Genomic DNA, 24,660 nt, shown 5'->3' with positions numbered 1-24,660 from the left:
CTGAGAACATAGAGACAGAAAGACCTGAATCTGTGTGAAGTTGTCATATTCTGGATGCAGAATACATGAAAATGGAGATATATGATGAGTCCATCCCTAAACACCACAAGAAGGTAACTTTTCTACTCACAATACATGCAGTTTCCTTTGTGAGTAGCCTCATTGTGTTGGCTGTATGTATTATGTGTACACACATATTGGTTCCAGAATATTGCTGCAGGAACATCTAGTCTCCAGATCCAGCAATTTTAGATTAGACCCAAGCATGCTTTGGGCAAGGTTAAGGTGTAGCTCCACATATGCAGAAACAGGACTCTGCAGCTTCTAGTGGACTCCACAGCAGAGACTCAGAAGATTCAGCTCACCCCAGTCTCAGGCAGAACTGAAAGGGGATCATCAGAATTGCCATTTTGCATTTACCCACTGTCTGTCTTTTATAAAAGGCTGTGAGATTAAAAGACTGTGGGATTTATGGATAAAAGGCACTCTGTAAGGGTTAAGCTGTTTGAATTAGTTTTGGTAACATGTCTGTGGCTTGTCCATAGCTGTCCTCCAAGATGTTAGTAGCAGAGAAACAGGAAGCTTTAATAATAAACAAGTAATAAATACTCAATTTTCTAATCTACAAGCTTTCAACACATTTATAGCAGTCATTTTCTTGCCCATTCTACTCCTGCTCTTATTAACTAAGCAAAAGTCTTTCTTGGAAGTAAATATTTTATTTTAATAGCACATACTACCACCTGCTGTAAGCAACTGAAAGTGCCTTTGCAATTTTAGAGCTTTTAAAGCTGCATAAGGCAGCAAGCCTTAAATTTAAAGTACAACTAGACTGTTGACATCTCTCTCTGATGCTAATTTAATTATCTATTCATCCAAATATTTTCTGACCATAGGAGTCTCTTAATTATATATGATTTATAATAGCTGGAGCTTGACTGTCTCCAAGATGCATAGAAATTTATGAAACAGTTCTCTTGTAGTTATGAAATTGATAGCACATTATTTCAATAATAATTATGAAGATTAACCATTTCCAAATACAGACATTTCAGTTAAGAAATTAACAATTACTCCAAGGTGTGCAGAAGTATTTTAAGCCATGAGGGATCAAAAATCCAGAATATAACTTATCAAAATATTTATTGTTTGACCCAGTTGCCCATTTGTCTCAAAGGAAAGCTAAGATATGTTCAGTAAATCAAGGCATCTCTTCATGACTTGTTAGAACAAGAATATTCTAGGGAGAAGGAACACATTCTATGTGCCTATTTTAATGCGTGCCTGTTTCCTTCCTGGTATGTTTGTCTGTCTTCAATTAAGAAGTTGAATTATGTATAAACAACTGTTTTGCCAGATCCTCAGCAGGCATAAATCCATGTAAGTGCTACCGAGTCAGTGACTTCGGTTGTTTGTTTGTCACAGTCTGGAAAATGGTTTCTTATGTCTACTCAACATTTTGGAGAAAAAAAAAAATAGGAGGGGATTAGGTCTAGGGGAGACAAGAAAGAAGGCAGAAAGACGTTTATGTTTTTTCAATAAGTGTGCATGTATATATGTAGTATAATACCACTACATTAGAAAGTACAAGTACAAAAGAAGCTAATGAGAAAAGCCAATCCAGTTTCTGTTCTAGCTTCTACAGGCTGCTTTTCATCAAGAAATAATCCCAGTCACTTTGTCCCTCCTGCCAGTCTGTCCAGCACATGGCTATCTTGCAGGGTGTAGAACTTTCTCTTTTCTCCTTCCACACAGGGACCCTAACTCTGCACCAGGTAGTGATGCAGAGTAGAGTCATCCCCTTGCTGAGCTGAACTTGGCTGAAGGCTCTTTCTTCTCTGCTGTCTGGAACTGAAGAAACAGCCTTCTGGTGCTTCCTATAATGTAGCCTGTGGTGCTGCAGGAGCTACCAGAGCCATAAGGACAACAGGAGGCAACGGCAGCTCTCCCTAGACTCCCTTCTCTTCCTGCCCATGGCAGCAGCAGCCCTCCAAGAGTCAAGCCCAGCAAGGAAAACTCTTTCCTAACAGCTGATGTGTTTGCTGACTTAACCACATCTGGAGACTGGTTGGAACAGAGGACTCTCTGCAAAGCAGGTCCAGCAACTGTCTCCCATGCTGCTGGCCTTGCAGTGTGTCTCACTGAGGCTGATTCAGGCCACACAGTGGAGAAATGATTCTCCTGCTCTAAGGGTTGAGTGAGCACATGCAGAAGGGAAATTTGGTTTTAACAACATTACTACAGCTGGGCACTTCCCTACCCCCTCATCTTGTGACCTGGGCAGCCTCACATGACAGGAACTAGGACACCAGTTCCCTCATAAGCCCACATGGGTGCCCTGTTAAGGTGTTACTCCTGTTGAAATGTAACTAAGACACAACTAGGACTTGGCCAAAACCACGGAAAGGTTTGTCCACCCTAGCGCAACCTGTTGCTCAGGCTGTTGAGTACTTTTTCACTACCTATCCACGCTAATGGCAGGAACGATATGTTTAGTTCCAAGTGTTATTATTAATAGCAATAACAAGAAAAGTAACAAATTATTCATTTTGCTTGTTATTGAGTTAGTTTTTATTATCACCTATCTTATTGCTTTACCTTTTCCTTACCAACTCCATTTCCTCCCACTGTTTTACTGACTAACACCACCAAAATTACTCCTCTCAATCTTTTCTCCCTTTGTCCAGGTCAACATTTAAGGCAGCCTCTGGATACATTTTTCTTAGAGATTTCAGGTGCCATTTGTTCTCCAAAACTGAATGCCTTTTATTTTGTTTCCTAATATCTCTGTTCTGGTTTTCTTTTTTTTATTTTTTTTTTTTTCTCCCACTATATTTATAGACTTAAAATCCTTCAGTCATAACCATTATCTTGCTAGAGTTGATTGATTTCCTCACACTTTAGTAACTCTCAAAGCTCCTCTTTTCAACCTGTTACAATGTCAAAACATTTTGCCATATGTTCATGCATCACTTTCAAACATCTCATTGCCTTCCTTCTTACAGCAGAGCTTCCCAAGCCTTTTTGCCTGAGCACCACCACCACCAGCAGTAGTACCAGTAGGTGTCATCCCTGAAAAGATGTTGGAAAACACTTCACTTGGGAAGTGTCTACCCTGAACAGTGCAGAAAACTTCAGGTGATGCCTGGAAGCCACTGCATCAGGAAATCCAGAACTGTGTCCTTCTGTCTGTTGGTGAATGGGCGAAGGCTATTTTGATTGGCTTTACTTGCATATCCTCATTCACCAGCATTTGTTCCATGTCACAGTGAGTCACCCTTGAGTCAGAATTAACGTAATAACCTAAAGGAAAAATTCAAGAAAGACTATGTGCAAAGAGGCTGCGGGAGGACTCCAGGCGATTTGTGCACCTTATCACCTTCTGAGATAATTCTGTTGTTAAGTCTTTCCTGTGAGAGAACAAATTATGCCTGAAAACTTTAGGCTACCTGACTGAGCTAAAGGAAGTCCTTTGGCAGTGTAAGATGTAATGGAGCTGCTGGCCATGCCTCCCTTCCCTAGCCATTAATGTCAAATATTCTCAATACCTCAACTTTCTTATCTCCTTTCTGTGCACTCTTTCACCATTTCATTATTGATCTGTCTCTTCCTAATCTGTTGGTTATACTGTTTTTGTCCCTAAATTAATTTCCTTCCTTTTGTCCCCTCCATCCCTCATATCCATCTTGAAAATACATGTTGTCCAATGATCCTTCTTTTATCTTAAACATGAATCCTAACAATATCTGTCCGCTTACCACCTGTCCCATATTTTGATTGCCTTAAGCTGTGAACAGACCACATATTGTTTCAGGATGCACAATGCTAGAAACTGCACTGTACTAGGAATAAATAGGACAGTTAAATATTCTTGGGTTTTGAGCATGAAAAAAAGGGGAGGGCAGGGAAGAGAAGGGGGGGGAGATTTTAATATTTATGGGTACAGGTGTTTGACAACAACTCAGCAGCCATACATCTTCTTTTAAAGCAAGTATAGCTTCAGACAAATACTTGTGCAAGACTAGTCAAGAGAGTCTCTCTTAGTAACATTCTTTCTGTCCAAATCTTTTTATTTTTCCTTTTTTTTTCTTTTATTTAGTCAATACACAGTGCAGAATGGATTACCTGTATTTCAGTTTTATTACTGCTGTTTCTGTTCTGCTGAACTCTTCAGGTTGTCTCCAAAAATACTGTCTGACAAGGAAATCGTTTCTGCACTTTTGTGCTTTCACCCACAAGAATCTGCCAACCAAATCCACCAAAAATTGACTGTGCTCTAGACTAAACAAAATAGTTTGATCACAGCTAGTGTCAAACAGTGCCATGCAATCAAAGACAGTGGCTGTACCAGGTTGACTTTTGTAAGTAAAAGGCTTGACTCAAAATGTTTTTTGTGTGTAAAGATGTCCAGAATAATCTACATGTATCAGATGTAAAAACTAGACTTTAAATTTGAATCCAATCCTACACACACTTAAATACGTCTTTTAAAAATGAATTTTAAAATACATGAATCTGTAGAACTGCTCTCATGTTTAAAATTAACCACACGCTTAAGCAGTTGGCAGGATGAGAGCAACAAAAATGCTACAAGAATAAAGCACTGAATTCCTTTGCCTTTTTTGATAACCTCTGATCTTTCATCTGCTACAAGGATGACACAGGAATGAAATAGTTTGCTCTTGATGCACTAACCAACGTGGGGGTTTTTGCTTGTGTTGATTTGATTTAGCATAAACTCCAAATGCATTTTCAGCAATGAAAGAGCAATGTATCTTCAGGCTCTCTGAAATGCGGAAAACAGAAAAGGTCAATTATTACTGCAGCTGCAATGCTTCTGCACTGATGATACCATCAGAATATAAGTGATGCTCTTCTCAAAAGTCAGCATTTTGATAAAAATCAATGTCCTTCTAATTTAAAATGAATACTTCTACAGATATACAAAACCATAGAGATTATGAGTATCTAGATATGTTTCTTTTGCATTTTTGGTTTTCCTTTTATTAAAATGTCATTTCTATAAACACAGTAATTTGATTTACTGCATGACATTAAGGTCAATTTAAATTTTAACTCTTGATTTATATCACAGATATTCTGTAATTCTTTGTACACATTAGTAATAGTCAGATGTGGCTTACCTTTGAACATCTCTTGGAAACTTTGAGTATCTCTAATTCTTTTCTTAGTATCTCTAATTCTTCTTAGTATTTATACAGTCAGAAGAACACAAAATTATACATAGATGAATATAGAAAAATGATTGCTTTTTCTGTTTTGACTACTAAGGAGCCATGACCTAGTAAGCAAGAATGTGGGTGTGTCTGAGAGGTCACCTACCTCCTGGGCTTAGACACAGGACTTAGGCTATCTAGAGGCATCTCCAATTAGCTTAAATCTACAGCCAGTACCTCTTCTGTAGCACAATCTGTTTTATATATGTGTGTGTATATACATATATATAAAGCTAATATCTATACACCAAGCTCTCTCTCTCTCTATATATATATATGTATATATGTATATATTCACAGTGACAATTTAATCCATTAGCTTTGTTATTCTTTAGGATGCAGAAGCTCTAAACTCAAGTCCATTTGTGAAGGACTGTTTATTCACTCTGCGTTAAGCTCTCATCGGATAAAATGTTTAAAAAGCTCTTGAAGTAGAATCAGCAACACAGCACTCCTGCAGAGCTTCCACAGGCAAGGTGAGGAAGGCCCACAGTAGCCCATGGCCTCCAGTCCACCCACCTGGGTTTCCCCTGGAAAACCAGCACAAGGGAGCCTGTAGCCTCTCAACCACAGGATGTTCAAGACAGGTCACCACATCCTGCATGATAACGTTTATTATAACACCAACCAGCGTCATTTTAAAGAAACAGTAAATTTCATTTCAAGTCAGGCTGGACCCACACTAGTAGGCTTGTTGTGAAGTACTAACTGGTTTGAGTCCTTGTGGAGAGATAGATGGAGTAGCTCTGGATTATTATCAGCCTTTGTCACGAACAATGCCCAGTGCTGTGAAAACTGAAATGCTGCTCTCCATATTCAGCAGCAGAAGACAAAAAGCTTTTTAAGATAGGGTGACAAGGAACGCACAAAGCTTTAGTAGCTTTTGGCAGCAATTAAGCAGGTCTTACAGGATTGCAGTGCTAATTAGAAGTCACCAAACTCTGCCTGAAGTGAGCTTGTAATAGCTAAATCCTATTTTGTAACTTTAACAAAATGAGGATAACAATGTGCTTATATGCTGAAGAAAACCTGACCAATATAAAGCACAAATTCCCACATCATTAGAGCTACTACAAATTAGGAGTTAAAGGCCAGCCTGTACAGGCTGATGGATGCCTTTCAAACATGGATTTTCTTATTAAATGTTTCACTCTTGTAGTGCTGTAGTTCATACCCTAGTCTTGTTCACTACTGCACTTGGGAATGCTGATTGATGACTCAAGAACTGAGGATCAATGTTTCATCCATTTAATTCTTATAGATCCTAAGTTATCTTTATAATTTCAAAAACTTCAAGAGTAGTAGCTTTGCTTTATTTTTTGTGCTCAGAAAGTTAAAGTTATGTTGCTCTGGCAGATTTTGTGCAGTTATATGTCAGATGAATTTTCATGTACAAATGTATCCCATAAGTTGATTTATCAGAAGACTTTAAATGTCAACTCAGTATTCATAAGGAATCTTTTGTCTGCATTAAGAGCCGGCTGCAGACAGTGATATTGGGTTACAGAGCACAAGAACAGCCAGCCAAAAAAAAAAAAACAAAACCAAAAAAACCCCAAAGTCATTGCTTGATTCGATTGTTTTTCATTTTTAAGTACTTTCATTCAGCTCTGATTGCTGTAGAATTTGCCTGCTTTATGAGTATCTTTAAAAGGAGACATTGATGTTTTATGCTGTTTTAAGTGCTAACAATCATCACTGTTGATGAACATGGACTCATTAATGTCTAAATCATTCACAGCACAAGGATGTTTCTTTCCTTCTTGAGTTTGCTTTTCCTAGGACAATTTATTTTTATATTAGCCACTACATCTGCTTCCAATACCATCCATTAATTTTAGTTTATCCTTTGAATCACAATACTAAGTTTTGCAGAGTAAAGGTGGCATTTTTTATTTGGAAGAAGAGTTTTTAGAACTCCCCATTTATCCATAGAAATACACATTTTTATTTTTACTTTTAAAATTCTTGAATCTATGATCTATAGATCTTTTAACTTCTCCTTAAATGAAAGATGCCATTATTAATGTACATAACATTATGCTGTGAACCACAGAGAAAACAGATATACCTCTTCAGCACAGCACTGTGACATTACCAGATCATGCAGGAACATGGTAAAGGAGGACTGATATTATCATACCTGTTCTTATCTTAATTTTGGATCCCAGTGAACAATTTTTCTAAAAAAAATGTTCCTCAGTGGCATATTGTTGTGACCGTTTCAGGAAAAGCACAGCAGTGCCAAAGATTTGAGCTGAACCCAAGAGCTAAAGCTTCTAAGGAAGAAACTGTATTGTCCTGAGAAAAATGAATACTCTGAAACTGCATCACCAACAGTGCAGCACCCCTCCATCCTGCACAATGCTCAGTACTCCTGTAAAGCACTGGAAAGCCACCTAAACCAAACTGCAATTGAATCATGTGATTTTGATGGAAATGCTGATGATCTTTGTATGCTGTGGTCCTGGAAATTATTTGGTTTATATAACTAAAAGGAACAATCTGTGGCACAGTTTTTGATCTATCAATCTGTTTTCCTCAGCTTTGGCTCTTTCTGTCCATGTAGAAATTGCTTTCTGATATGTGTAATCTTTTATTTCCACAGGGTTTGGATTCACTGAATATTCATAAAAAAGATGTGATAGCCTTGCATTTTCAGTATCTTTCTTACTAAATAAAAATGACAAACTGCAACAAGTTACAGCAGACCGTACCATAGCTGGAGTCTGATAGGTTCTTCGAGTCTGCATAAATATAGCAAACAAAAATGATCGCATTTGCAAGAGTGGCGCACATCAGGATACATCACGCAGCCAGAGCATTGCACGGCAGCGATGCTGAGCACATGTACTTCTCTAAGCAACAGAACCAGATGAGAGTGGTTTCAAAGAGTTTTATGGCTTACTGATTAGATACATTGATGCCTAATGAAGTATGAAACCTTCCTGTGGCTGGGCATGCGTAGTTCCCTCTTCACATGAGCACAAAGCAGCAGGCTGGAGCAGGGGATGTAGTGTCACAAACAAAGAGATTTGTTTCCATATTGCTGTGCCATGGGTTGACTGACTTGATGACAAGATGAGAAAACTGGAGGGAATTCTTTCAGCACCTGAAATGTTTTTATAATTTCTTCTTTCCAGGATGGATTCACAGAGCCTTTCCTTCATAGAGACCATTAATGCTCTCTCTCTCTTCTACTCAAGCACCTACAGTATTGTACCTTACGCAGAATAGTTGGCAGAGAGAGGGATATCACTACTCCTTTGTGAAATTTAGTTAGAACTGGCTGCTTAGTTCAGAAGTTATTAGATACAAATAGACATGGACACAGACATTCACACTTCCGTTGCTCAATGCTCTTTCTTTTCAGGCAACTTGATTTAAAATGTTAAGGGATGCAGAGGCAACAAGAAAATCATCTGCTTTCTGTGTGAAGAGGTCTGACTCTTAACAAGTTGCAGCTTCCTTCAATTTGACTCTGATTTCTCGCTTTATGGTTAACGTAAAAATCTCCTATTGAGGGAAGAAAGAAACCAGTTGCTGGAAAGCTGATTTTACTACACACAGGTTTTTTTCTGAATTTATTCCAAAAAAGTGGTTGCTTTTCATATTCCATTAAATATATACATGTTTTATGAATGTAGCCCTTTTTTATCTCCTTCTTTCAACTTTTTTTCCCTCCTTGTAGGATTTCTGCTGTGATTCAAAAATCCAAGGCTTAGCTCTGGTATGGAAACCTGCCTCAGACTTCTGAGGAAATTGCTAAGTTATAAGAAAGGAATGTGACATCTTTAAAGTGGAGCTGTGTGAGATAAGAAAGATAACATCACCAGTGGAGGTAGGAATATGGGAACTGGTACTATTAGTTAGCTCAAGGTTTCATACGGAAAACCACCAACATGGAAAAGAAAAAAAACTCTCAAGGAAGAACAGGGAGGTGGAAGTGAACAACTCAGGAAGAGCTGAGACCAGAGAGCAGCAGTGACCAACCTTTGTGACTTTACCTGACTCAGCATCATCCTGGCAAAACCTCATTACTGACTCCTGCCTAGCTAGTAAGGAGTCTCCAAGTGTCATATGTGAAGAGGCGTCCTGGTTTTGGTTAAAACAAGACCAATTCTCTTTTAGTAATTTTCTCTTTCAGCTAGGTTCTTCTAAGTAAGTGTGTTTTTCTGAAGGTGGCTGCATGTAAAGAATGGGCATACTAATGTGTAGCCTAATTCTTTATTATGTAGCTTTTTTATGTGCCAAACAATGAATAATTGCTATATAATTTAAAGCTGTATATATTGTGCTGTCATAGTATCTTTGCGAGCAGCTCAAGGTGTCCAAAGTGATCAAAAAAGTTATATCAATTGGTATCAACAGGTATTAACTTAGTCATGCTGAGTTTCTGTGGGTGACATCAAAAACAAAAGAGGCCAAAGCAATCAGTTGCAGATCTCGAAGAGGGAGAGACTTTTGAGGTATAGTTTCTAAGACAAAAGGTGTTAAATGATTTGTACTATGCATTGCATTGTCCAGCCTTTGAAATATTGCTGTTGAAAGAGAAATTCTAATTTTAACTGCTCAGTAGTTCTAATCTGTGACCAAGGAATGATCTGGCTTAAAGGGCAAGAAGGCCCAGCTGTAAGAAGGGCTCAATACAACACAACACTAGAATGGCCCTCTTGTTCCCATGGGACACTCAGGTAACAGACTGTAAACAAAGTGGATTAAATAAGAGAAGGGTTAAAGCTCTATTAACTGTTCTCCCAAAGAATGGATCCATGCAGGATTATAAAAGTCACGGGAAAAGAGATGCAAAAATCCAAAGGGAATCAGATTACACTTTGATCAACTTTTTTTGGGACAGATAAAACAGGGTTTCTACTTCTGGATTCCTGGGGTATATGTTGACCTTTTTACTAGGAAGCAGTTCTGGGAAGAGGACCCATTTGATCCTAGAAAATATTCATAGAGTGCTAAGTTTACAGCTCCAGCAAACTGCAAGGTACCATGGAAGCGCTTAAATTTTCTGTACAAGTAACAGGAAACAGGTGGACCTGTTTTCTCTCTGCAGCTTTCCAGAGGCTGCCGAGTGAACTTAAAGCAGTTCTGCTAAGGAGCCTGACCACCATTTGGAGCTAGATACATGTAATATTGACAGGTCAACATTTCAGCTATAAGGATATATTGGCAGAAATTATTTCTTCCTTGAGATGCTCTTGAAGCTGCTCACAGTACATTCATGGATGTAACACAGGCAATCTACTCTGTTATCCTTGTACACAGAAATTCTTTCACATCATTTTCAGCACATATTGCTTAATGCCAGTGAGCGAACTCCTTTTTTGCATTTAGGTAGCTTCCAAGTCATCCTGACAAATATCTGTTAATCGAAACAGCCTGTCTCCCTTTTCAACAGCATTTAAAACCAGACCTAGAATAGGATTCTACAGGGTACAACCCCACCTAAAGAACATAAGTAGAGGATAAAAGAGAGGGGGGAGGGGGGGAAGAAAAAAAAGGAAAAAAAAGACAACCCCAAACCACAAACAAGCAAACAAAACCAGGCTAGGCTGACTAGCAATGCAAAGACTCTTTCTGCTTGAATACTGATGAGCCAAGTTATCTGTGCTGGCCACATGCCTATTTGGTTCCTGCCAGTATTTCATTGCTTGTGCTGATCTTTGGGGAACTGCTATTTTACAAATGTTGCTAAATGATTTTAATCATTATTTTAATTCTTGTTAGCTTTTAATGTAATTGTAAAAGATAATTTGTGATTTGTGCATTGTCTGATTGCTAAAACCTTTGTGAGATAATAAATTAATATTAAAATTCCCTATGGGAATCCTGGAATTTAGTCAAAGGGCAGACAGCTGTGGGTGAAGGTTTATTGAACAGCAGCAAAGCCCTGCCACTGCCCTTGCTGGACGTTCACACCAATTGCTTTGGTTGCGTCAACATAGTGTTCTTCATCTCTCCTCAACTGACATAAGAGGCAGCTATGGTCTTTTTTTCTTGGCCCTGGGCACTCATTCTGTTTTGATGTTACCTATAATTGCACAGACAAGAATGAACACTTACAACTCTTCCTATGAGCCTAAATTCCCATAATAGGGCTCTGCCCATACTGAGGGCCCGTGAAACCCTGCCACCTCCCCATGTTTCCTCTCTGCTCTTGAGCATAACCCGGGACTTAGCATGGATTTTCCATGGTCCTAGGGCTCCGCTCCATGTCACTCACAGAGCCCAGGCTCAATTCTTCATCCTGGATAGACAGGGCCATGGCACAGACCTGCCACTACCATGTTAATGCTGTCTGTTTGGCTTGGACCAAACAGCATTTTCCAAAATAGTGATGAAGCACCAGCTAGAATGGCCTGGCCAGGGCTAAGGGTGCAGCTTTTACATGATCAGCCTGAGCTGAGAGATGAGAATGTTTACTGTATGAATGAGAAATAGTAGGGTCACCAGGACCAGGGGACAGTTCCTGGCACTTTTTAATTACTAGAGCAGATGTAACTTAGAGGAGACAACAACTACAAGCAGACCTGGTCCTATAAATATCCCCTAGCCTTTGTTCTCACCAGGTCTTCATCCCTTGTTTGGTAGCTTGCTTGGTAACTTTCCATCTAGCATTCAGGTTTGAAAGAGCAGTTTCTCTATGTTCCAGTCACACCGGGGCACTCTGAGGGCAGAGCACACTTAGCTGGCTGCTGATGTTACATATTACAGAGCTCTAACTGAAAACCACTCCTCCTGTTCAGTGTGTAGGCAGAAGAACACAAGAAAGAGCAACCACAAAACCTTAAACGAGACCAGTTATGTTACATGTTTATTGCTGCCTTTTACTTTAATGCACCTGTCTATCCACATATAAGCACACATGACCCATTTATCCACCTGCTGTTGATCAGACGGTTAGTTCATTAACTGCAGGTGTAAGACACAAAGGTTGAAAATACAGATTTGAACAAACACGTTGCCTCTGTTTGCTGGTGTGGCAAAGCTGGCTAAGGGAAGGTGGGCTGTGGGGTATCGGTTGCAGGAGGAAGCTGCCATGTGCAAGAGTATGTCTTCCTTCAACCCCTGCTTGCCCACAGGGACTCAAACTATGATTTGGAGTAGTGTTTATGTTTGTAAAGTCTACTATCACAAGAAAGAAGCTGTAACTTAAGCACCTCTGCATCGAGGCTGGGCAATCAGATGAAAGCGGTTACTGGAACCTGTTTTCACTTCCAAAACTCATACAACTATGTATCACCTCAAATTGAAAGCAAGCCCTTCTTTTCTCTCAGATATGGCTACTATTTAAACATTTACACACAGTGCTTAGAGAGTTCTTTCCACTAATCATGAGACTTTGAACAACATTGGTGTTCATGTGCAATATAATTTGATTTGATGTATGCTCTGGGTTGTTTTTTTTTGTTTGAGGGCGGGTTGTTTGGGTTCTTCAGGTTGTTGTTTTGCCTATGGACTCATTAGTTTATTACCAGTTTTACAGTACAGGATTAAATAAATTCTATGGTTTTCCTTCAGCTTAATGGGTAGCTGTTACTATCACACTGATAGAAGTGTTAGCTATACTAATACCTCTCGTACTGCAAACGTAAAAAAAAAAAGGCATTAAGTTTGCAATGTATAACATGCCACCATTTGACAGTTTGCCGATTCATGAGATACCAGAAATTAGACTGAGAAGTTCAGTTCAGACCTGACTCAGAGAATCGCACAACAAATGAGGCTGGATGGCACCTCTGGAGATCATGTAGTCCAACTCCTCTGCTCTCAAAGGGTCAGGTAGAACATCTTGCTCAGGACTGTATCCAGTTGGGTTTTGAATGTCTCCAAGGATGGAGACTCTACAACCTTCCTGGGCAAAGTGTTCCTGTGTTTGTCACCCTCACAGTAAGGAAGTGTTTTCCTAGTTTTAAACAAAATTCCCCCTTTTTCATTTTGTGCCCATTGTGTCTTGTCCTGTACCTGGCCTGCTGATGACAACTCTTCAAGCCTGGCAATTAAACCAGTTTTCAGTCCACCTCCCTGTCCATTTATCTAGCCCTTACTTCATCAGCTGTGTATGAGAATATTACATATGAGAGTTTCAAAAGCCTTCCTAAAGTTGAGAAAGACATCTAGTGCCTTCCCCTTGTCCTTCAAGCTAGTCTTATACTACAACAAACCCCCTAATGCTACACAAATTAAAAAACATTTAAATCAGAATAGTTCTATGAAATAAAATCCCTTGTATCTGAATCCATCCAAAAAGACTAATTTAAACTTCAGTAAAGTGACAGTAATATCGTAGTTAACCTTTTCTAACTGACTAGTACAATTCTACACAGAACCAGACAGTGTAAATTGGTTCTATTCTGGGAAAGACTGAGGACAAGAGTGTGGAATATATAACCCCTCACACCATATGAATTCATGTTGTGTGTAACAATCCTTCTTTTTCCCTTGGTCTCTCATTTCTGGTAACTTCTTGAGAAGTCCTGAAAATTGCATTTTACTTCATGTATGACACATGACACAGGAGAAAACTGAACTCTGGTTTCATAGTTTTACACAGTGCCTCTATCTGCAGTATTAACAGAAGAATGAATTTAAATGTGTTTTGTTACTAACATAGTGACAAACAAATGTGTTGAAATACTCATTATATCAGTTTTCAGATACAATCACATGCTTAGGTATCCTACGTCTTTTTACATTCTTTTAAGAAAAAATGAAGAACATTAGTGCTTGCAATTTGAACTTGAAATTATCTCTTATATGTTATTTCAAACTAACCTTCCCCAAAATTACAAAGAAAGAAAAAGTTACATCTGTTGAAAACATCCCAATAAAATGCTACATATATTTTATTTAAAAGAAAATAATTTCAAGAGAGATGCCTTTTTATATTCCTTGCTTCTCAAAAGTAACATGGAGAAACATTTTAATTATACATACGAACTCCACCTTCACTGTTAGGTTTGTACAATAATTCAAACTTACATACTGTTTCCTCATTCCTATCCACTCATCACAAAAAATAGTACAGTAAAATTTTATAGGCCCATCTACTGTTTTGTGGTACAACAGCTGTTATCAGCTGGAGATGCTGTATGCTTGGTTGAACTGACTACGTCAAAAGGCATTTTGCTAGTCACTTTCAAACAAACATTTTTTTTTTCTCCTTTAAAAGAAATTTTATTATTTACAACTTCAAGACCTTCTTTTGAAATAATTCAAACTGAAATTTCATATGGATTGGAAAGACTGAATGACTGCTGGGGTTTTTTTTAACCAGAAAGACTAAAACTGAACGTTATAAAAAACAGTGCATCAGCCTCACTTGCAAACTAATGAGCTTTATAAAATCTGTCAACAGATCATTAAATCAGGGCACCATAAGCAGAATAATACACCTTACCTGTCATTTACCATAGCTGACACAGATTTTGACTGATTTCTTTTCACCTGAATAAATGGGCCTTCTGCTTTGTGAATATATTCATGCAGACTCTCTCAAAACATACAGATGTACTATTTCAGGGAAGAGTAACTGGAAATTGAGCAACCGGGACTACACAGTCTTTAAGTGTTTCACCAAACAAATGTACTACGGTAAAAATTTATAAGACTCCCACAATTTTTGAATTCGGTCCTGGAAAGAAAATCACATCCAAACTAAACATGAGGTGACTATCAGGGGGACAAGGAAAGAAGGTTCTGTGAGGGGTGAAGATTTCCATAAAGGAGAGAAGTGAGGAAGCTAGGTTTCCTTCATTCAATTCCCTGTAGTATAAAGAGATGCAAGCAGGCTGCTCCACAAGGGGAAGCATGGTGCAAGCCAAAGGGACAATAAGGTGGGCATGGGACAGTGTCCTCACCAACAAATGGCACAGCTCCACCATACAAGTCCCATCCAAGAGGATGAGCAAAGCAGACCTGGTGATGGTAAGCTTGGTCAGCTAGTGATGGCTAAGTAAGCTCCTAGTGATGAAGCAGGTCCAACGTCAAGTCAGTGGGTGAGGACTGGGACCAGGGAGGTACACAGCCAAGCACAGCTGCAAGATAGTTGTGGTGAGGACTAAGACCAGGGCCTGAACTTAAATGCAGCTTCCAAGTTGACAGAAGGAGGGCCCTAGCAAGGCTTGTCGCAGCTTCTTTTGCACACAGCAATTTTAATAACTATCTGAGCAAGGTAACACAGCTACACCACCAAAGAGGTGGCCCTGAGCACAGGCAGTCATACCCCAGGAGGAGGTGGGTGTACTGAGGGTTTTGAGAGCTCCTTCCCATATATGAAGTTCTTGTACACTAGAAATCCTATTCCCATTTGTGGTTGAAATAGTTTGGAAGTTGTCGTTGTTGGTGTATGCCAAATATAAAAATAAATTGATAATATAATTTAGCTAGATGGGCTAAATATGTGAATTACCCTCATTCTTCAAAAAGCAAAGAAAATATAAGTTGATTAACTAAGAGGGGATGGTTTTCAGTAATTTTTTAAATAATAATGATTTTTCATCATATTTTATGCAAAACACTATTTATAGTCTCCTGTCTAATTAAAGCATTCATTTAAACAGTTAATGATCATTTCATGCAGTTTGTATAAAGACCAGTGTATAAGTAGATAGTGTTTTCTGTTGACTCACTGCAGCTTCCTGCCTTTTCTTTCTCCATTGATTTATCTTCCTAAAAGCAGGAGAGAAATGTAAGAATTTGATTCTGATATTCACTACATTCACAATAGAGCTGCATAAAGAGACCCAAAGCTACCATGATACCACAGTTAAGTTGCAGGAAAAGAGAGGGAAGCTTTTATTCATCCACGCAATTGACTTTCCTCAGTGTTACTATTCACAATATTTTAAATGTGAAATTGCTACGATAATACATCTTCAGCACAGAGCCAGCAGGTTGCAATCTATTGTATATGCACAGTTACCTTCAGTGTTATTAGCTTTCAGGTCTTCAAAGTATAACTAAACAGTTAATAGTACGCTATTTTGCAAGACTCAGTAGTTTAAATCCTATATGCAGAGTCAAGAATAAGATCTTTTTAGGCCCCTTAAAATAGCAAGACTGTCAATTAATTATTTTCAATGTACAGGCAAAAGCAGAGGCCATGTGAAATAAAGCAAGAGGGCTGATTCAGGTTGTGCTGACGTGCAAATGCCTAACAACTCATCACGTTTTTCTGTCTCTCCCATTGGTGCACAAACTACTCACTTTCTAGAAAACAACCCTACCCTTCCACTCCTCAGTGAATAATTTTTCTTCTATGTTTAGGTTTCAGCTTATTCACATACTAGTGGTTTGCTTAAGACGGGTACATTCCAAGTGGAATTAGAAGAATTTGGTAAGTTATCCTAGGAATAAACAGCCCTTGCAAATAACATATTCCAGTGCCTTCTGAATGTCAACTACTTATGATTTTGGCTTCTTATATTCTCATATAATGACATATTTTCATCCATCTGCATATAAAAAAGCAATGACAGCACTTGGCACTTACTTCACACCTGGCATAAATGTCTACAGTATTAGCAAGTTATACACTTTCATTTTACATCATTAGATGTGAAGCTGACGTGTATATTCTAATGTATGAGCACATCTGAGACTTCACCAGTGTCCTGGTTTTGTTAAAAACAAGTTTCTCTTTTAGTGAATTTGCCTGTCAGCTAAAGCCTTCATGTTAGCTGCATTTTCCTGGAAAACCAGATACATGTTTTGGTAAACATAGTAATGGAATGTGAAGTTATTGATAAGCATGAATGCACCTCTCACGAGAGGGCAACAAGAAACAGGTGACCAAGAAACTGACCAACAAAGTATAACATCTCATTCACGTGAATACTTCATATAAAAGTGTGAGATCAGGAGGATCTCGTTTCTTTATCCTTATGGCCGACATTAGGAGAGGACCTTGCTAGTCATCCCTGCGAACTGAGGCCTAGTGACAGATTGAATCCAGCTCCAGTTGGCTGCAGAGTCCAATCCAGGACTTCGGGTGCCAGCTCCGCAGTTGCTGAGACTTCCAAGATTGGTTTTGTATATTTTGTATTATTTTCTCTATTCTTATTAGTAGCATTAGTAAAACATTTTTAATTTTTCCAACTCTCTTTTCTCTGTCCTCCTTTCCCTCCTGATCACCTGTCCTTAGTGGGAAGGGGGGAGAGGGAGGGGCTGAAAGGGGGAAGGGGATGGGAGAGGAGATTAGCAATACATCTGCCAGTTTTATTGTCACCCCGCAATCAAAACCTCAACAACCAGCTCTGTATGATCAATACACACTGTGTTCCCACTGACAAGTCAGGGAAATCATTTGAATAAAAAAATATTGCTCCCTGGCAAGATACATGTGATATTGTGTGCAAGCTGCCCACAGGCTTTTAATTCCCCAATTGCATTACACAAGTTTGAGTTTATGCCTTTCAGAGCAGAAAAAAAGCTTGACACGAGCCTATTTTATTAAACTCTTCAACAAACATAGTGAACCGTGGAACATTTTCCCAGGCATCACACAGTTTATTGCCTGTGCAGAATGGCCTTTGTAACTGGCCAAGAAATCAGACCATCATTCCCCATCATACACCTGCAGACAGGATGGGTACGTACGAGATGTTCTGCTACACCAGGTCCTGAAAGTTGCTCTCTGCTTTCTCCATCTCTGGCAGCATTTTTGAAAAGTGCCAGTTAAAAGACAGTGAATGTAAAGAAGACCAAACTTTTCTCTATTTCCCCCAGACTGCAAGGTCTGCAGGCTCTTTTTCTCTCCTTTCTTTCTCCACTTCCTCAGGAACATTATCATAAAATAAACTTAAAACAAACTAAAAACTTAATATTACTAAGCAAACTGGAAGGTTTCCTCTTAAGACAAGTGTCTATTAAAAAAAAAAAAAAATTAGCTTTACACAACATGTAAATAAGCTAAGAAACCTTCACCTACAAAAGCTCTATTTTCAAAATCTACATGTAATCAAGAAAATTAGAGTATTCATTGCAGTAAAAAACACAATAGGCTGATGTTTTGTTATCAGAGGGGGTTTTCTGGAACTTAAATATCAGGCTAATGTTTCAGCATTTTGAGTTCAGTTTTTCCTCCATCTTGAACACTGTTTTTAATGGACTACGATTACCTAATAGTAAGGCTAGTTTTATATGTCAGAACATTTTTTTATTAGACAAAACAAAATAAAGACTTTTTTTGGTACACTGTTGGTCCACATCAGCTCTTACTTGTCTTATATTGACCCTTAGACATCATGCATGAAATTTTCTGTATACCTCCTGTGCTGGTTTTGCTGGGATAGAGTTAATTTTGTTCATAGTAGCTGGTATGAGCCTATGTTCTGGATTCGTGCTGAAACAGTAATCATAACACAAGGATGTTTTAGTTACTGCTGAGCAGTGCTCACACAGAGTCAAGGCCTTTTCTGCTCCTCACACCACCCCACCGGTGAGTAGGCTGCCGGTGCACAAGAATTTGAGAGGGAACAAAGCCAGGACAGCTGACCCCAACTGACCAAAGGGATATTCCACACCATAAGATGTCATTCTCAGCATATAAAGCTGAGGGAAGAAAAAGGAAGCAGGGGACATTCAGAGTGACGGTGTTTGTTATATTCTAGACACATAGTCCAATAAGAGCAATTTCATCCACAGATCCATGCAGCTGCCATGCAAAGAAACATCCCAAAAAAACCCCTGACCTTGAATGCCTGTTATTTTTACAGTGTAATAGTAACTAAAGATTCCTTTTTTACACTGACACGTGCTGTGTGGCATTTCTTATTCAGCATTTTAAAGTAAATGTAAATTTTCAAACAGCAACCAAAATAAAAAAATACACGCCAGCTTAGTTACTTGACATTATCCAGTATGCTAATTATCATGTCCCAAATATGCATGATTAACAATTAATTACTAGTTCTAACTAGAACTGAGGCAAAATACAAAATAAAACAAGCTAAAACAGCATACCAAGTCCATGAGGTGTCTTTCTGTGATAAAATAAACCTTCAGCTTAAATAAATATAAAAATAAACCTTCAGTGCACTACGTACTGAGGAGTCAGTAAAAAGAGTAACAATTTTGCCGATAAGTTACTAGTTCTAGTTTCCCCAGCATTGCATAGCTTTGAGAGGACAAAAAGACAATGTGGAATTAATGCTTCTTAAATACATCTATTTAAATAACATTTAGATCTCAAAGTAAGATATTTGACAATGTCTCAAGAGTCAGCTGTAATGCATATTTGCCTTTTTGTTTTTGCTTTTAACTTTCCTAACCAGGATCACCTAAAACATATATTTGATTAAAATCCATTTAAGAGAAATCTGTGCGAGTAGAAAGCCAAACACTCTTCATTTTCAATTTATAAATTTGAATTTATGACATCACATAAACCAATCTAATATTTGAATTATTAGAAGGAAAATAATGCACTGTCTTTCAGTATATACTATTTTATGCATAAAAAATATTGTGCCTTCTAACATTTTATATGGTAAGAAAAGTGGTTATTACATTTTACCTATATAGTACATGTCAAATAATAAAGGAGTTCCTAATGCTTACACCAACTATAAGAATAAACTTCCAACAGTTAGCCTTTCGTATAACATTTCCTAATTCTTTCTACAGTAATTTTTTATATGAGCATGACCACAGAGAGCACTGAAGAAATAAGTCAGCCAAAACCTGGTTCTGTTTGATACCAGTAGTGACATAACAGGAACAGAGGCCTGAACCTTTGTCTCCTCAAAGTTAATGCATAAATCATCTAAAAGTTACTTCTCACCAAAAAAAAAAAAAAAAAAAAGATACCAGGCAGACTTTAAAAATAGATTTTATTTAATAATTGAAAAAAATATCCATTGAACTGGATATGTGGAAATTAATATTACATCACTGAAATAGCTTATGAAACATTTTTTGAGATAAAACTGATAGTTAAGTGTAAAAGCCCAGCTCTGTCGCACTTCATGGTTTAACTGCAATGAGCACAGGAGGTCATTACAGTTTTTAAGTAATTGATTTGTATTTTACAGATATATAGGTCATTATTAATTCATTAGCACCTCAATCAGAAGTTTAGGTTCTCCTTTACAATGGTTATTTATACAAAGAAACATGGTATCAATGCAATACCCTAAAACCAAAGTGCTTCTGCGGCTTGTGGGGCTCTGCTAAAAGCAATGTAAACAAATTAAAATGGTATAGCTAAATTTTATAAATTAATGAATTCTGCAGCATACGGAATATACACAAAATTCTACAAAAACATGAATGTCATTATAAAGTAATAAATAATATGTTAAATAGTAGAATCTCCATAAAATAGTAAATTATTGTCTCCACTTTGAACAACAGAGGCAAGCACCATTAATAGCTAGAAATTCTCTTACATAAAATATTAGATCTCTCCTGAGACCTGTTTGTGAAGTAAAAGGCTTTTATTACTTATCTGGTGGTGGTTTTTTCTCATCCAAATAGCTTAGCATCTTCTTCCTTCCACACCAGTGTAATTAAAAGCCTTCCTCTAATTTTAACAATAGATTGTTTCTCTTTAGCCTGAGTCAGCTTTAAAAAGGCATGAACACACACAACTTAAGGCAACCTCATAATATCAAAGTTCAGTCATGCCAACAAGAATGCTTTCACTCCAAGCTTAAAAACTATTTTAGATTAAGTACTGATTTTCATTCTTTAGGACTCCTTCCTCCACTGACTCAGTTACCCACAGCTCAGATACGATTTTAAATTTTAGCGCAAATGTTCTTCTGAGTGATTTCATCTCTTTTACCCGGGAATGATCATCTCCTACAACAACATGGGAGATGCCCTCTTCAAGGTGAGAGACTACTATTGCACCATAAAAACGGAGCTCCAAAGCTCTAATTGACAGTGTCGTTCCATGGATTTTGGTTCTGGGCTCATTAACAACAGCGTAACAGTCCACATAAATAGTGTTTCCTCTGAATATACTGAGCCGACAGCTGTTCCACGAATAACGTTCTTCTAACTCTGCGATCATGTCAGAAGGCATCACCTTATTGTCTTTCATTCTTGAGAACACTTCCTTGAGTTGTGCAACATCTGTGTCTGCCGTGTAGCTGTCTCCGTAACAATCATACTCACGAGCAAAATGTTCTTTGGTGTCAGGAGACATGTGAATCATAAAGGCTGGCTGCCAAGGCACCAGCATTTTGGTTTGAAAACACTGAAGGAGCCACTCTGCTCTCACCACATCGTATTTGTTGGAAGCAATAATGTTTTTCACTCTGACATTCTCAGCTCCTACAATGACACAGTAAGTCTCTGGTCCTGGGTTCTGTACAACGCTGCCACCACATTCAGCTATCCTGCTTTCCAGTTCAGACTTTGTGTATTTTCCCATTCCTGTCATAACACAAAACTCAACATCTTCAAACATATTTGAAACCTTGCTTACATTAGAAAGATCAGGAGCTTTGAACTGCTCAGCTATTCCAATTATCTTCCTCACCTTTGATACAGTTTTCCTTTTTTTCTCTTGTGGCTCATCATACTGCTCTATATGAAGGTGTTTAGATGCCAGCTTCCCTTCTGCTTTGCTTCTGAGATCTTCTAACATGGTTGAAGTCATGCACTCATACCATTCTTTGTCCTCTCTTATCTTCTCAATTCGGGGGAATCTCAAAGTACAGTCAGTTTTGTACATATCACTGTTAACAATCTCGGCTGCCTTGATCTGAACTATGACAGAGTTGCAAGGTTCAATGTACATTTCAGGTTTTTCAGTTCCACACAAAATATTACCAGGAGGGTCCCTCCTATGGTAGGGCTTCCAATGTTTAGCCAGTTTCAAACCTAGATCATATAATTCCTTCATAGTATAGCCAGAGCCAACACGACAAATAGAGTGGAAAATGGTAGGTTTTTCATTTGGAGGAGGCGTCTCTGCAATAGCACACAGAAAATGAGACATCATTCCACCACGAGAGCCTTTCCCCCAGTAACCACCAACAATTAAAAGGTCTAGTTCATCCATCAGCCCATTAACGTATTCTGGCTTGATTTTCAACCAGCCTTCCCCACGTTTGTCAGGCTTGTAGGTGGACATGGGATCTTTCACCATAATCCCTTCCTCTCTGTTATCTATTGCTTCATTTAAAGCATCAATTACTTCTTTTCTTGTTCTGGCGCTCTTTTTGTGTACAACATGTATCCTGCCTGCTAGGGGAGTAAATACGCTACTTAAGATTTCATACCTTTTGGTCAGTATTTCACGAGCCAACTTCTGATCATTAACCATCAATACGTCAAACACACAGAAGCAGGTCTGCAGATCAGAGTCCTCCACCATTCTTTTTATGTCAAATCTGTTTCCTTTTTGCATAAAGGTTTGCGTCTCAGGATTGTAAGCCATCATTTCACCATCAAGAATGCAGTTTTGTATATTGCTCTTAAATACATTATGAATAAATGGTGTTAACGAACCATCAAGGGGGGAAGCGCCGAACTGCTGAGTATAGTCAAACCCATTTCGGGAAAAATATTTATACACATCTCCATCTTTGTGCAGCTGCATACGTTCACCATCCAGCTTAGTTTCTATGTAGAATACCTGGTTATTCATTTGTTTCTCAATTTGCTGGACATCAGCAATAGCAGCAAGCATTGGTTTAAAGGCAGAAAATAACGTGATAGAAACATCACTAAGAGAGACAGAGGGATCATGCAGTTGCCTGCAAACTTTTTCCAAATCAGTTGTGACGTTGTGTAATTCAAGAGCATCAGGATGAAAAATTGAAAATATAGTTTGTTGACTAATACCAAGCTTCAGATCCTTTATAATCATCCGGATAAGCCATTTTTGTTCCAGTGCTGTGCTCTGGGTAATTAACTGAAGAAGACTTTTCTTTAACAGACCCTTGTTTTTAGCAGCATTGTTATTAGCTATTGCATCTAAGTGTTCATTGACTTGTTCTATTGTCAGTCTGCCTTGTTTTGGGCTCCTAGGTTTTAACACAAAGTATGCGATCATTGCAAAATCTCCAGCATCTCCACGTGAGCCAGCAGGTGTCCTGTAATTTAAAAGCTTTGCAGCATCTTTTCCATCCCTTGGTAAATTAAGCAGTTCAATATACAACTTCGCAAGCATCGTTTCTTTAATTCCATATGCCATCCTTTCTCTTTCCAACTGTGGAAGAATGAGTCGCATTGCTGGATAAAAAGAATCTGTGACGTCTTTCTCTTTTTGGTGAAGAGCATCATGGAACTTTCTCCAGGAATCCAGGAAATCCTTGAAGTACTTGGTTTTATCCGGACGAGATTTACTCTTCTGTATTCGCTCCAGAGTAGAACACAGATCTGCAAAAGGCACACGAGAGGCCACTGTCCTTTTAGAAGAAGGCTGCAATGCAGGTGTGGAAGCCATCAGAGTCCGTTTCTCGCTAAGAAGTAAAAAATACATATATATACTTGTAGAGAAATAAAAAAAACCACCAGAATGCTGTTCTGTCTCAAAAAAAAAAAATCTCTAATTAGGATTTACTGATTTCCTCATTTTTCTAATTAGGATTTAACTGTTATCTTTACCTAAAGGTCACTAGCTGGTACCACAGTCCTTAGTTATGGGTGAAACTCAGCAGCCAGACTGTGATACTATAACACAGAGGTGTGAAACTCATCTTCCCCGGGGGCCACATCAGCCTCGCCGTTGCCTTCGAAGGGCTGAATGTAATTTTAAGGGTGTATAAATGCAGGAGTAGTTATATTTATACAGTCCTAAAATTACATTCAGTCCTTCGAAGGCAACGGCGAGGCTGATGTGGCCTCCAGTGAAAATGAGTTTGACACCCCTGCTCCCACACAAGCATCTCCTGGAGGACAGGACTGGAGGACAGGACAAGGCAGTGCCCACGCCTCCCGCTGCTCAGAGACCGTTTTCCCTCGAAGTACAGGCCGCCCGCAACGCCGCCCCGCTCCCCCCCGGCTCCTGCCGCTGAGGAGACCCACCAGGCCCGCCGCAGGGGCTGCGTGGAAGCGCTGAGAGAGCGGGGTCCTACGTAGCCGGTGCTGCTCCCGCGGGCAGACTCCGAATCCCCACTCCGCGCCGCGACGGCGTTGCCATGGACACGGGTCGGGGGTGAACGGACACCACCCAGGGGGCACCTTCCGCTCTGCGCCGGCCGCTCCCTCCCCGGAGCGGACTAGCGGGCAGATGGAGGGAGACAGGCGGGTGGAGACGGTGGCTGAACGGGGACCCCGACCTACGCGGAAGCAGGGCAACCCGCGGACCCAGGGTCACACCGGCCGCCCCGGAAGGGGAGGAGCGCCCCGTTGACGCCGCTACTCGTTGCTCCTCCCCCAGGCGCAATGGTTCCGGCCGCACGGGGAGGCCCCGGCTATCGCGGCGGCGGAACCGTCCGCGCCTGCGCAG

At 39.2% G+C, this 24,660-nt stretch overlaps 1 protein-coding gene across 2 annotated transcripts; it reads right to left on the bottom strand.

Moving 5' to 3' along the window:
- Positions 1-19,824: 19,824 nt before the first annotated feature.
- On the bottom strand, positions 19,825-24,521 carry LIG4 (DNA ligase 4). 2 transcript variants are annotated; one of them, XM_080362893.1, is made up of 2 exons: positions 24,237-24,521; positions 19,825-23,671 (listed from the first exon to the last, which is right to left on the bottom strand). In XM_080362893.1, exon 2 carries the CDS (start codon positions 23,653-23,655, stop codon positions 20,917-20,919), a length of 2,739 nt encoding a protein of 912 aa, XP_080219019.1. In that variant the 5' UTR covers positions 23,656-23,671; positions 24,237-24,521; the 3' UTR covers positions 19,825-20,916. The 2 variants fall into 2 exon arrangements, with proteins under 2 accessions (XP_080219019.1, XP_080219020.1); XM_080362894.1 differs by having other exon boundaries at positions 19,825-23,588.
- Between the last annotated feature and the right edge of the window lie 139 nt (positions 24,522-24,660).

Source organism: Nesoenas mayeri, assembly GCF_963082525.1.
Source record: "Nesoenas mayeri genome assembly, chromosome: 1".
NCBI lineage: Eukaryota > Metazoa > Chordata > Aves > Columbiformes > Columbidae > Nesoenas > Nesoenas mayeri.
This window is presented reverse-complemented; position numbering and strand designations above follow the sequence as displayed.